The sequence below is a fragment of the Ambystoma mexicanum genome, chromosome 8, assembly GCF_040938575.1.
Source record: "Ambystoma mexicanum isolate Mex_15411 chromosome 8, UKY_AmexF1_1, whole genome shotgun sequence".
Taxonomy (NCBI): Eukaryota; Metazoa; Chordata; class Amphibia; order Caudata; family Ambystomatidae; genus Ambystoma; species Ambystoma mexicanum.
The window spans coordinates 407,200,473-407,214,511 of NC_090929.1; the positions used below are offsets into that span (position 1 = coordinate 407,200,473).

The 14,039-nt window shown below is 47.2% G+C and overlaps 1 protein-coding gene across 2 annotated transcripts in view; it reads right to left on the minus strand.

Annotated features, from left to right (window-relative positions):
- MFN2 (mitofusin 2) overlaps positions 1 to 14,039 on the minus strand; it is a 383,353-nt gene that overhangs the window by 133,877 nt on the left and 235,437 nt on the right. For both annotated transcript variants that reach the window (XM_069609906.1, XM_069609907.1), the window contains exon 8: positions 10,185 to 10,338. In XM_069609906.1, the coding sequence (XP_069466007.1) occupies positions 10,185 to 10,338 (154 nt within the window). The remainder of the gene's footprint in view (positions 1 to 10,184; positions 10,339 to 14,039) is intronic.

The window sequence follows — 14,039 nt, forward strand, 5'->3', positions numbered from 1 at the left end:
AAGAGTGGTGAACCGCCTCGGGAGATGTGGCCCTGACAAGCCAGTCGTCGAGGTATGGGAAGATGTGGAGACCCTGCGCTCTGAGGAGGGTCGCCATGGCATTCATGAGTCTGGTAAAGACCTTGGGGGCCGAGTTGAGGCCAAAAGGGAGGACCTTGTATTGAAAATGGTAGCCCATGATCCTGAACCGTAGGAAAAAACGATGGGGCTGCCAAATCGAGACTTGTAGTTATACGTCCTTCAGATCCAGGGAGCACATACAGTCTCCCTTGTCCAATGATATATTACATATGCTGTGGCCGTGTCAGGCATTATCAGCATATTGGGAAACGATATGTCATACAATTAATGATATAGTAGGCCAACCTTTAATATGTACACCATTAGACTGTTTATTGGGATATGTAAAAAAATGAAACCCAATGAAGCGCAGTCATCAACCTGGGGCTTATATTGGCAAAGAGAGCTATTCTTATGTGCAGGACATGGAAGGAAGCGCCCACACTCAAAAATTGGACTCAAGATATGTTATGGGCTAACCATATGGAAATATGTTGGCCTTCAGGCACCTAGGTGCCGTCCCAGAGACATCTGGGGTGATTTTCACACGTTTTTGGCACGCAAGAGTGTTGAAGATAGTGACGAATGAGTAACCACTGTTGATGTGTTTACATGCATCATGACATACCCATATAAGCAAGTTTGTCGCTGTTCAATGTTGATCAGTATTATTGTAACCATGTGCAATAAAATACAATAAAAAATAAATAAATAAATAAGTAGAATAGACCTTACACCACCTGTTTTCTTTAGGACTATGAAGTAGCAGGTACAGAAGCAGAGACCACTTTCGCCCTATGGAACTACCACTATGGTGCCCAACAGGAGAACATTTTCAATCTCCTGCACCAACACTGGAAAGGACCTCTGAAACCTTGGTGGAGACGAGGGAGGCAAAGGAGAAATATACAAGCAAAATTCCTCCTTGATTTGGAGCACCCTAGGATCTTCTGTGATGTTTGTCTCGACTCTGTAAATGTGGAAAGGCATCTCTCCCACAAGGGATGCATGGTGACTGGCAAGAAAAGGAGGAGCATGCATCCCCACTTTAGAGTCCAGCAGACTTTGAGAAATGATGCTGGTTGGAGAAACAGTACGCTGGTGGTTTTGATTTTGAATTAAATCTATTGTTCATTTTGTTGATGCCACCCGTAGAAGATGATAAAGCAGACAACTTGCTGTCAGGATCCCATGGTACATTGGTACACACCTTAAAGAACCATTTAGGTTTTCACTTAAATGTACACAATTAAAACACTCAAATAGGAGGTGCAGGAGGGCCTACAGGAAGCCTTTGTTTCCCCAGTGCAAGTTGGAGGCTCAGCCCAGCAGCAGTGATTGGAGGCAGTGATTGGAGGAGACTGGTTGTGAGGTAGTTTGGAATTCCACTGGAAGTTCTAAACTGCCTTTCATTCTAGTTCCCCAAAGGACAGGTCGCAGTTTTTTTAATTCTGTAAATTAGTTATAATTTTGGAGAAACCACAGAATCTAGAGAGAAGATAAGCAGGTGCAACCTTCAGGAGCTGTAATACAAATGAAGAAAGCTAAGCTCCTTCAGTTAAACTATTTGAGACTTCCAAGTTGATTTGAATTCTGAACTAAAGGTGAAAAAGTAAGAGAAATATTGCTTGAACGTGATTGGCTTTAGAACACCTTAACACCACGTAATTTGTACATACAGAAAGCTAAGGTTGCTATCTAGAGGCAGTCAGCTGGCATCCCGTATGTGCACGTGCTTGAGTGATGAATTTCCCGTTAAGCAGCTGTTCACGTATTAATTATTAATCACGCGTGCGGTCGGAGTCGGTCCTGTGACTTAATACTAGCACTAACATATGTAAATATTAACAGAAGCCCACCTTCGTAAGATTCATGTATATAAATACATTGTTCTCCGCGCGAATCTCGTTGGCCCATGTTGCGTTAGAGGAAAGAACCTGCTAACGTAACGAACGTGCTGTGCGAGAGGAGCCTAGTTGTTTCCTTGAAAGGAGTTCAAATCCAAAAACGCAACAGCCACTAGGTTGCGGTTGCAGCGTGTCGGCAACGTTAGTTAAAAAAAGGTTCAATTGAATAAACGCGGCATCACTCGCCACGAAGAGGAGAAGGCGTGAGGAGTTTCGTGCTGATCTATGTAGACTCACAGCTCCGCTACAGCACAAAGGAAGCAGAGCAGCAGGTTGGTTTTCTGAGAGCTGAAGAGCAAGTGTTTTGAGACAATTACAAGCAATTGAAGCCGTATTAGTGAAGGAACAAGTTACTTACCTGTAACTGTAGTTCTCCAGAATGGGTCTGGCATGGATTCACATGCCCAAGAATATTCCCCGTCGTCAGGCTAGGAATCCTCGGTAAAGAAAAAATCAGTATCAGTTTCGTTTCTGATCTGTCTTTCTTAGTAGTAACCAATCACTGGTCTCTGGGTCATACTGCCCCCAGCCAATGACTGCCCTCTCCCTAAGCCCCGCCCTTGGCAGCCATCCTCAGATTTGGTAGCACGTAAAGTGGCAGTATGACCAAGTGAAGAGCCGCAGAGGGGACGTAGGGAGGGTTTGCATGTGAATCCATGCCAGACCCATGCTGGAGAACACCAGTTACAGGTAAGTAACTTGTTCCTTCTCCAGCATGGGGTCTGGCATGGATTCACATGCTCATGAATAGAAGAATACATAGCACTACACACGTGAACAACCACGGGAGGTGGCAAGGCTCAACATTAAGCATTACATAAAACTCAACATTAAGCATCTCTTACCTCCTCACCAGGCTCACCTTCAAGCGAACAGGTTGCGCAGCACTGCCTGGCCGACTCTGGACTCCTCCCTGGGATCCCGGTTGACGCAGTAGAATCTCGTGAAGGTGTGCGTCAACCACCACGTAGCAGCCCTGCAGATGTCCAGCAGGGGCACACCAGACAAGAACGCCGTGGTAGCAGCGATCGCTCTGGTCGAATGGGCTCTCGGACGGCTGGGCAACGGTCGGTTTGCCAACCGATGACAGTGCATGATGCAGCCGGAGAGCCATTTGGAAATGGAAGCCTTCGAGAGAGCCTTCCCTTGGTTCACAGGTCCAAAGTTCACAAACAGGTGTGATGTCTTCCGAAAACTCTTCGTTCGGTCCACATAGAACTTCAGCGTTCTAGGTACATCCAGCGAGTGCAAAGTCCGCTCGGCCGGCGACAAAGGCGACGGGAAAAAGACTGGTAACACCAAGGGCTTGTTGAGATGGAAGCCCAACGGCACCTTGGGCATAAAGAAGGGGTGCGTCCTTAGCACCACCCTCGTCCCGTGGAAAGTCAAGTATGGAGGCTTGCAGGAAAGGGCCTGAATCTCTCCCACGCGTCGTGCAGAGGTAATGGCCACAAGGAACGCTGTCTTCCACGACAGAAACTTCCACAGAGCCGAATGCAAGGGCTCGAATGGCGGGCCCCTGAGCCTGGTCAGCACCACGTTGAGTTCCCACGCCGGGGCTGGAGCCTTCACCGGCGGGAACGATCGGAACAGTCCTTTCATAAACTCCTTCACCAGGCGATGAGACCACAGGGACGACCGTCTTGCAATTCTGGTGTATCGGGAAATCGCTGTCAGATGTATCTTGATGGAAGCGTGAGCTAGTCCAGCTTTGGCCAGCGACAATAAGTACGGTAGCACTTGAGGGGTTGTAATCCGTAGAGGGTTAATCTTCTGTGCACGGCACCAGACAGAGAACCTCTTTCACTTGTGTCCGTAGCACTTGAGAGTTGAGGACGCCCTGGCCTTTGCAAGAACCTCTCTGCACTCAGCTGGGATATCGTACCCTCCAAACTCTAGTGCTGCAGGTGCCAGGCCTGCAAGTTCAGCGACTCCGGGTCGTGATGAAGAATGGCGCCTCCTTCTCTGTAGAGAAGATGTGCGTCCATCGACAGTTTGATTGATGAGGACGCTGACAAGTCCAGAAGGTCCGGGAACCATATCTGTCTCGGCCACCTCATTGCGACGAGGATCATCCTGCACCGGGACCTCTTGAGTTGGTTGATGGGCCTGAGCGGCAACGGCAGGAACGCATACAGGAACAGGCCGTCCCTGGGGAACGAGAAAGCATCGCCCATGCTCCTCGGCTGGGGGAACCTGCTGGCGAACCTCTGCCACTTGGAGTTTGTCGCCGTCACGAACAGGACGATTTGGGGTTTGCCCCATTGCCGGAAGAGTTGATCCACTTGATCCTGGCATAGTTCCCACTTGTGGCAAGTGCTCCCTGCTAAGTGAGTCAGCGATGGTGTTTTTTATCCATGCTAGATGAAAAGGCACCAGAAACATCCCCTGGGCAACAGCCCAGTGTCACAGATCCTGGGCTTCCTTGGACAGGGCTGGGGATCTGGTTCCTCCCTGCTTCCGGGTGTAGGACATCATGGTGGTGTTGTCGGGGAAGATCCTCACCACCTTGCCCTTGAGGGAGGGGAGGAATGACTTGAGGGCCCAGAACACTGCTCGGAGCGCCAGTATGTTGATGTGGAGCGGTCTCTCCTCCGGGAGCCACAGGCCTCTCGCGTGAAGATCTCCGGAGTGCGCTCCCCACCCCTCCAGGGAGGAATCCGTCGTCACTGTCACCTGGTATGCTGGGGTCTGAAAGTCTGTGCCCACGGCGAGATGCGCGCGGGTGCCCCACCATCGAATTGCCTGGCGGAATACTTCGTTGAGCGAGATCTTGTCCTCGAAGCTGTCCGTCGCTTGTGTCCAACAGGCGTCGAGGAACTCCTGCAGAGGACGCATCCGAAGCCTGCACAGGCGCACCAGATAGATGCAAGAGGACATCATCCTGAGAAGGGACTTGATGGACCTCGCTCTGGCCACATCCGTGGCCAGAAGACGCTGTACCTTGCCCAGGATGGCCTGCGTTCTTTCCTCCGACGGCGAGGCCAACTGCATTACTGTATCGAGCTTGGCGCCCAGAAACAGCGCAACCTGCAACGGAACCAGGTGGGATTTGGGGAAGTTGATGGAGAGTCCCAGGTCCGAGAGCAGCTGGACGGTCTTTGCTGTGTGTACGACGGCGAGTTCCCTTGTCCCTGCTCGGATGAGCCAGTCGTCCAGGTAGGGGTAGACGTGGATCCCCTGCAGGCGCAGCCGCGCCGCCACTGGTGCTAGGCACTTGGTGAACACCCTGGGCACCGACTTCAATCCGAATGGGAGGGCCTTGAACTGGTAGTGCTGCCCTTGGACTACGAACCTGAGAAACTTTCGGTGTCCTTTTAAGGTGGGGATGTGAAAGTACGCATCCTCCAGATTCAACGACGATAGGAAGTCACCTTCCTCCAGCTGTCCCAGCACGTGCTGGAGGGTGACAATCCGGAACTTCTGTGCCTTGATGTATTTGTTTAGCCGACGCAAGTCTAGGATGGGACGCCAACCTCCTGTCTTCTTTCTGACAAGGAAGTATCTTGAGTATACTCCGGAGCCCCAGAGCCTCTTTGGGACGAGCTCAATGGCTCCTTTCTTGAGCATCGCCCTTACCTCTAACAGCAGTTGAGGGATGTGGTTTTCCTTCCTGGCCACAGGTGGAATTCGGGGGCACTTCTTTAGAAATTCCAGTGTGTGCCCGTGGGCCAGGGCATCCAGCAACCAACGGTGGGTGAAGATGGACTCCCACATGCTGACAAACTTTGTCAGCCGGCCTCCCACCCGAGTGCTTTGGTGGGGGCCCAACGCGGCGGCCGGTTCAGTCTTGCTTTGAAGCAGCCTTGCCGCCTTTGCCTCCCTTGCGACGACGGCGAGATCCACCTGACTTGCCTCGTCCCCTGTACGCTTCACTTTTGAATGTCATACCTAGCCAGATCAGAGGCTGCATTGAACTGCCGGAGTCAAGGTAGGATTTTGGTTTAGCTTCACGCACTGCGATTCCCAGGCTTTACAGTCTTTGTCCAGCACTGCAGAGGGGTTCTGAACAGGACCCTTACATGTGTACTAAGGGAGCTGGAAGATCCCCATAAGAGCGAAGGGCTAATCCTTAGGAGTATTATATTTGCTGATTAAAGACATACAAATGATGGGCTCTGAATAATGCCTCAGGCAGTTTTGTACTGCCTGTTTGGTTATGGAAGTGTCCATTAACAGTACAGGCTTCTATAGAATTGAGGATGACATTTTGAAATAAAGACTAGACATAGCAGGTTTCTCAGGAGGCTGCAAATCCAAAGCATGCATAGTCTTGGCTATAACCAAATTACATTCTTTGGAAGAATGAATTGGAATTTCATTCTCTTCCTCAGATATACCATCATCAAAACTCTTGAAGGAAGATCTTCTGACAATGCATCAATAGGTTCAGAAGGAGGAACATGGGCCTGAGGGGCCACTGGGCAAAACCTTTTGTCACTATTTGTGGTAGCTAAAACCTCCAGAAATTGCTCTGACATGACAGACTGCATGACCGCATTGGTAACTGCTTCAACCATCTTCAAGGACGTCATGGAGGGACCAGGGACAGAGTATTCCCCCAAAAATACATAGGGTTGTGGAGAAGTCAACCAAGGTCAGAATGTCAGACTTGGGCAACGAAGGAGTAACTGAAGAGTGTTCGCCGGTAACTGAACATTCGCTCATAAAAAATCTATACTGAAGACAGAGATCACTCCTCTCAAGAGATAGGAGGCATGGGGCAAGCCTCTTCCTCACAGGGGTACCAAAAAGATATTGAGCTGGTGGCAGGAAATAATTAGAAGTGTTAAATAAGTCACAGATCTGAAAAGACTCAGAAGCCAAACTTGAACCCTCTGATGGTCTTTCCTCTTGTGGTAGCTGTGACCCAAAGAGGGGGCAGAAGGTACAGAGAAGTGATGCTGAATCAAAGACAGCACCCGTTACAGAATCCTTCTGACCGCTATGATGCAAAATCTTCTGTCCCGCCACAGTCCATAGGGGCTTGTGGTACTGGAACCTCCTTGAATATGGAGACTAAGGAGGTTCTCTCATCTGGGTCTGATACTGTCGCAGAACTGACAAATCACTGGATGGACGTTCCTGAGACAGCTTATGCAGGCTCTGTGAGGGTCAGCTGCCGGGCGTGCTTACTACATCCTATGCACCGCTTGGTCAGTGGCAGGCGAGGAGAGGGAGGCGAAAGTAAAAAAGAAAATAGTAAATTTAGACAATTACCCCATAAAGGAGGGGCGACAGCAAAAAGCGAAAAATACAGCACCCAAAAAAAAAGAGGTTCACGGAGAAGCTCTTCTCATGCCCAACTGATGGGAGAAAACATTAAAGCGGGAGGTGACTGATGTACAGGTGGGGCAAGACCTAGTGGGTTGAGGGATGCTCTTGTGTTCCAGCCTCATTAAGTGACAGCATCCTCTTAGAGACATTTCTTTCTCATTCAGCCTGCGGTGCAGGCATGCCTAACCAGTTAGGAATGAGAGAGAGAGAAGGACCCTATAGTATTTCGCCGTTCACTAGACCACAAAGGAAACTGCACTACGGTAAGCCCTGTTCATAAGCTGGTCCCAGACTGGGTTTCTTGCCCATACACCCTTTTGGGTCTCTGTTTTGTAGTATTCCTTGTGCACACAGTCTTAGAGAGACTTTTCTTAAGGCCATTTGTGCAACGTTTTAACGTATGTCTTCCTGACTTGGGGGTACCAGGGATTCCCTCAAGCTCGCCTGGCTCCCTCCGTTGGAGAGGGTCGATTAGCAGGTACAGTACACACTTCTCACAAACATCAAATGAGAGAATGTCCAAACACTATTTTTATCAAAAAATATAATCTTAATATGAGAACAGACAAGAGATAAATCATTACACTTAGCTGTAAGAACACTTAGCAAAATAAAGGCAATAGTCTAACAGGTCAGTAAAAAAACAATTTCAAAAAAGTTACTAGAGATCAATGAGGAGTCTTTCCTAGACGGGAAGGTCCCTCTCAGGTTAGTAAAACACTGTTCCCATCTATGTCACTAAGATTCAAGGGAGACGAGGTGTGTGGCTTTGGGCAGTTTTATGTGAAAAAGGGTTGCCTTCTGCGAAAATGTCCAAAAGAGCAGTTTCTATAGTTCCCATTTAGTTTAAGGCACAGAATACCCTTGCTGATCAAGAGGGGACGCAGAGATGAAGATTTCAGCAAAGAAAGTACACGGCAGCAGGCTAGAAGAATCGGGAGAGCAATACCCTGGGTCCAAAAAGCAGTTCCATTGGTAGCAGTTTTGCGGTTTCCAGAGGCATTCACTCTGCATGTGGGTTTGACATCCATTATAGACTCCAGCAATGACATGCAGGTGCAGCAGGGACCCCCAAAACCCTTTGAGTTTCTGTGATTCTAGAGTAGAGGGTCAAGTCAGATGAGCTGAAAGGCAAAGAGGCTGCAGTTACCGTTAGTCGGCAATGCAGGGTCTACCCATCATCCTCAAACACAAGTTTCCAATACTGAGGCTGTATTACGAAGCTTACGAAGATTTCAGGAAATAAGGATTATTGAAGCGGTGACTGTGAAGTCACACTGGAGAGAAGCCAGCTATGGAAGGAGGAGAGTTTGGCGGTGCAGTTGCAGGATAGAGGATAGCACAGGCCACTGGAGCTTCCCAGAGTACATAATATCCTGGGATTAAGTTATTTGGGGAATTCAGCATGGAGAGTCTTCAGGGTTCTGGAAGTAAAGGGGCTCCCACTTCTGGATTCAGTGATGCAGCACTGTCAGGATCTTCAGAGAGACAAGGCCTTCGAGCAGGTGTCCTGATCCAGTTGTTCTCACCGATCAGAGGGAAGGAGCGTCACAGTCTGTTCTTTCTGAAGAGGTAGAGCTCTGGTGTCTGATTCAGTGGTGGGTCAAAGGATGCTGGTGCAGAGCTTCGGTCCTTCCTCGAGCAGTAGGTCAGCAGTAGAGAAGGTGAATGCATAGGGGGTCTTCTTTTGGCCCCCTCAGGGAGCAGTGAGTGAGCACGGTACCCAAGCACACACCAAGTATCATTCAAACACAGGGGTGTTCAGTCAACTGAGACCAGCCTGCCAAACACAGCCATGCACTCTGAAAGGGATCTAGCAAAAAGGAAGTAAATACAAACTATCCCAGACAGGCACCTGCATGTGCCAGTCACAACTGGTTTATGGCTGACTACAGCCCTCGTCAACGTCCTCCCACATCCACACGCCCATTCCAGAGATACAGACATCCCAGCTGCCTGAGATGGCCTCCTCCTTGTACACGCACCCACACACACAGACAAGGGATAGTCATGTGACACCCCCCCACCCCTCAGGTTTTTGTGGCAAGCAATGACAACCTTAATTTTGGAGGAGGGGTGTCAAAAGACCTAAGCAGGTAAATAGGATTTCACAATGTAGAACAATATTGCACTACCCTTGCAACAGGACTAACAGAGTGGGTATAGTTTCTAGGAAACAAAGGGGTACCTGCCTTGGGAGTCATAAGGACTCTTAAGAAAGAGCACACAAAACAGAGCCACACTCAGGTTATGGATGAAACCTGGTTCGGAGAATAATACCTAGAAAAGGGACAATAAAGTACAAGGGGTTTCTACATAACAGGTCCAGTATGGGCCAGGAGCAATTAGAATATGGCTGAACTATCCCCACCCCCAACTATCACTACATGAATAATCCAAGTGCAGCTAGGACACCCTGGTTGATAAATATACAGAGTCCAGAACCTTTATATTATGCCTTTCCAACTAATCTGTGCGCTATTTCTTCTTGCTACCTTAAAGTAAACACACACACGCTACTCTCCACCACTCCGCAGCTGAATGCCTGCTAGTACCCCTCAGAAGCTCAAAAATACTCCAGACGAGCACTGCAGAGTTTAATATGTATAACCTTGCACTGCTTCTACTTTCAATCGCAGAAACACCCAGGATCCTCACACTCAAACACTCACCTTGAAGATCGTCCTGGTAATGAGTCAGATAGGATACTTAAACCTGTAACTCTTCAATGGCTACACACCCAAGTGCACTCACCAAGAAACTGGGACTACGAACCTGCACTTTTCAACACTTCAGTCTACACACCTCCCCTCACCCTTTCCTACAGAAGCATGTGCCAAATGACTGCCAAAATAGCCGAAGCCATGATATTTAAGACCACTTTACCTTAAATGCTTTCTGAAAAAGAATGGAATGAATTATAGTCATTGGCATACATACCCCCTTCAGGCATCCCCTGTGCCTTTTGGATTCGGGCATTCAGAACCTCCTTTGCAGAAACAAAAAAGATCCTATCCCCTGCCTGAGGCCGATCCACCACGCCCAGTTCTTCTACCAGAAAACTTGTACAGCGCTCCATGTGTTGTCGGCGAACCTTAAAAAGGAAAAATAAATGTCAGGTATATCTTGTGATTAAACTCCATTGCCTCAACCAAACTTCTAAAGAGGAGATGGTAGAAAGACTGAAGAGTCAGTCCCACTCTCTGCCTCCCTCTCTGGGAGAGGCTGTCTCCTGCCTTGAGCATTCCACCCGGTCTCTCACTCAACCCGCTGTCTGCCATCTGTTTCACACACAATCTCTTCACCAGCCTCACAATCCTCTTGCCCCTCTGTCTGCCTCTTCCCTTCGCCTTCCCTCCCTTTCTGTCCACCTCCAATCCACTATTATAATCTACACTCCTCTCCCCCTCTGTCCACTTACGCTTCCACTCGTCACTCACCCTTGGTCATGATTTACATAATTTCCCATATACCAGAGCCTGACCTCCAACCCGAGGCGGTCTAAATGCCCACCTGAGCCTGTGGCTTGTTTTGCAACAAGGAATAGTGCTGTACCCGTAGCATTCTTTGGAGAAAGTTGGGTCTCTGCACTTTAGTGCAAGATGAACTTCTACCCCTAAGCACCTACCAGTCTTATTACTGGACAGCAATATTGTAGGGGGGTCTACCTTCTGGGTGAATGTATCAATGCATATTACCCTTGTGTGTATGATAAACATTAGATGCTATCAATATCTTCCATACAGTTTTATCAATAACGCAACAAGTGTGTGTACTTGCAAAACAGTGTATTATCCTTGTAAATAAAAAAACATTAATAATGCTTTCACTCTCTTGTTTATCATTCATTTATATTTATTGCCCGGTAGAGAGAATATATGAGCATTAGTAATAGAAAAGTCAAACAATACACATTTCCCAATAATATTAGCAATAAAGCAGTAGAGAAGCTAACCAGCATACAACTTTTCAATTCAGTTCTAAAATGCTTAAACTACCGAAAAAAAATCAACAGTGTGTGTCTATAGCCATTATAGTCCACTAAAAGTTAAATCATGCTCACAACTGTGATACTGTAGATTGGCAAGCTAGGGGACAGATGAGGTTATACAGACCAAAGTCTGTTTAATCCATTAGGTAGAAAGCGTAAAAAATTATGTTACAAAGGCCATGGCTTCTATGCGTAGTTAACTAAGGACAACCTAAAAGCGATCTACAGCCATGGAAAAGAAAACATTTTTGAAGAAAATGGGTAAAAGGGCACATTTTAGCCCTGAACATATTGAAACAGCCAAAAAATTACCATCTGGGAAAATAGGCACAGTGCCAATCTTTTCCGGATTAGCAGTTTAGGGTCTCAGGGTGAAGGCATTTGAAAGCTGTTTGCTCCTTGCTTGCAAGGCAGTTCAGGTTTGTAATTATTGAAGCAAGCCTTAAAATTCAAAATACAAAAACATTGGCAAACACTAGAATTACATTCTTGGCCTAATTATCGAAGTTTCTACTTGCTTCATTGCCCCTGCCAAGTCAGGTTCTTGTGGGTCAACAGCCCTCCTAGCTATTTCCCCCTCAGGATTCATATTTCAGAAGAAAATACCAACTGTCTGAGCAGCTGGCTTATAAAGGCTAAGTCATAACCCTAGCTCCCCGTTAGCCAATCGAAAACAGACGAGGATGTCAATGTTATCAATACAAAAGAGTAGAACTGGCCATCTTGCTTGTAGTTCCTGATCTTTTACTTATGCACTGCTATGTTTGAACAAGAAGGGCATTTTGCTAACAGGTATAAAATAACAATCTTATTCCTAACAAATCATTTTTGGCTATCGGGCTGTCCTAATTAAGTGTTTGCACTTAGTTTTTTTTATTCGCTTGAACATTTGTCTTTTTTATTTACATAAAGATCAGATATATTTGCAGTGCACGCTGCATTTATTCTGCAGTTTGCAATTAAATCTTTTAAAAATATTACGTGTTTTGAATATGATGCATGCACTTCTGCCACATTTTAATAACAATGATGATAATGTAACCACGTGGTAATTATAGAGAATAAGGCACTTATTTGTTTTGAAAAACTATTGGCAAGCGGGAAACGTTAGAAAGTGAGGCTTTTTGCTCAATCCAACTCTTATCTTGTGCTTTTTGCAGAGGAAAGAAAAAAGCATTTCTATAAAAAGAAATAAAAAAGTAACCCCCCCATCTTTTTGGGGCCGCAGTAAAAACAAGTTAACCCATTCATGCATTCAGAAAATGCCAATAATACCCGCTTGTGGGTCAGGGGAGTGAGGGGGTGACTGACTTCCAGCCAATGAGGAGGCTCAGAATTGGGAAGGATCCTGCCATCGTCCCTCGCTAGAAAGCAACTCCCCTCATGCCCCTCCCCGCCCACCCACACCCTCCTTTTCCACATCTTCAACCCCCCCAGGCCTTCCCCACTTACCTTTTCCTGCCTCGTCCCTAGTCATCGCCGGGAACACTAGTGTCCTGGCGCGTGAATGCCCGCCATGGAAAGGGAGAAGGGACTACCTGTAGTTACCTACTCCCGGATCCATGGTGGACATCTTTTTTGTAGTTTTTCTCGAGTTTATAAATGGTTAACACGCCGTTTCTCAACGAGAAAAAGAAACTTAGTACCCCGGTACAACGTGCTGGGGTACTAATAGCAATATAACCCTTGGATTGGGGGAGGCATTACCGGTCTCGTAATGCCCAGGGGCTATGGTTAAGGCCCTCACGATGCCCCGGGGCATTACCAGAGCAGTAATGCCCTCCCCTCCTTGGGTTCTACAGCTTAAGTCATGTTTTATATATTTCCAATTGTGGTTGAAAAGAGAGGTATGTCAAAGTCGATAGTTGGAATGCAAATTTATGAACTCTATCTCTGTCAAAGTAATTGGGAACGTTCCATTTGTGAAATTCAGTTTTCGCAAATTCATTAGGAAATTAGCAGGCTGATGGCCTATGTGGCTTTGCCCTGAAACTCTGCCAGCTCCCCATCATGCAAGCTGAAAGGTTGAACAGTGTTCAGTATATATGTTTCACTTGTGCTTGAAACGAAAATGCTTTCAAAGCCAATAGTTGAGATGCATATTTGTGAAACGTATCTCCTTCAAAGTCAACTGGAATGTTTCATTGTTGCTGCAGGCCTATGAGGCTGGGCTTGGAGATTGGAATTATTGAAATTGTAGATATAAAATACAATTTATGACGCTTCAGTCCGCCTTAGCCTCCACTCCATGTCGTCATTCACCTCCCCCCGCCCCTTGGCCTGCGCCACTAAAGTGCACTTCACTCCACCCTCCCTCCATGCACTCCAATCCCTCTCCTTCTGCCTGCACTACATTCCACACCCTCCCCCGTTGCCTGCCTCCAATGCACCCCACCCCACTGCCCCTGCCTCTGCTGCACTCCAATTTCCCATCCACCTACTTCTACTGCACTCCAACCCCTTTTGTTCTGCCTCTGCTGCACTCCACCAGGTGGCTACCTGGGCAGGGGTGCTCAGAGAGCACCCCATTTGGTCCCTGTACAAGATTTCCTACCCAGAAATGGTGTTGGAGAGCAGGTTTTAAATAGACTACATTAGGTCACATTTAATGCCTAACCCCATTGAAGGAATAGAAGATATTGTGTGTGGATTTACAACCATATATTTGTAATTATGGAGTAATACAATACATAAAAAGGGTAAGCATATTTTCCTCTCAGTTTTTCTACTCTAATCGAGGACATCGCTGAGAAAATGATCCACACATGCAAGCATATTTATTGGAATTTTGTAATGCTCATATT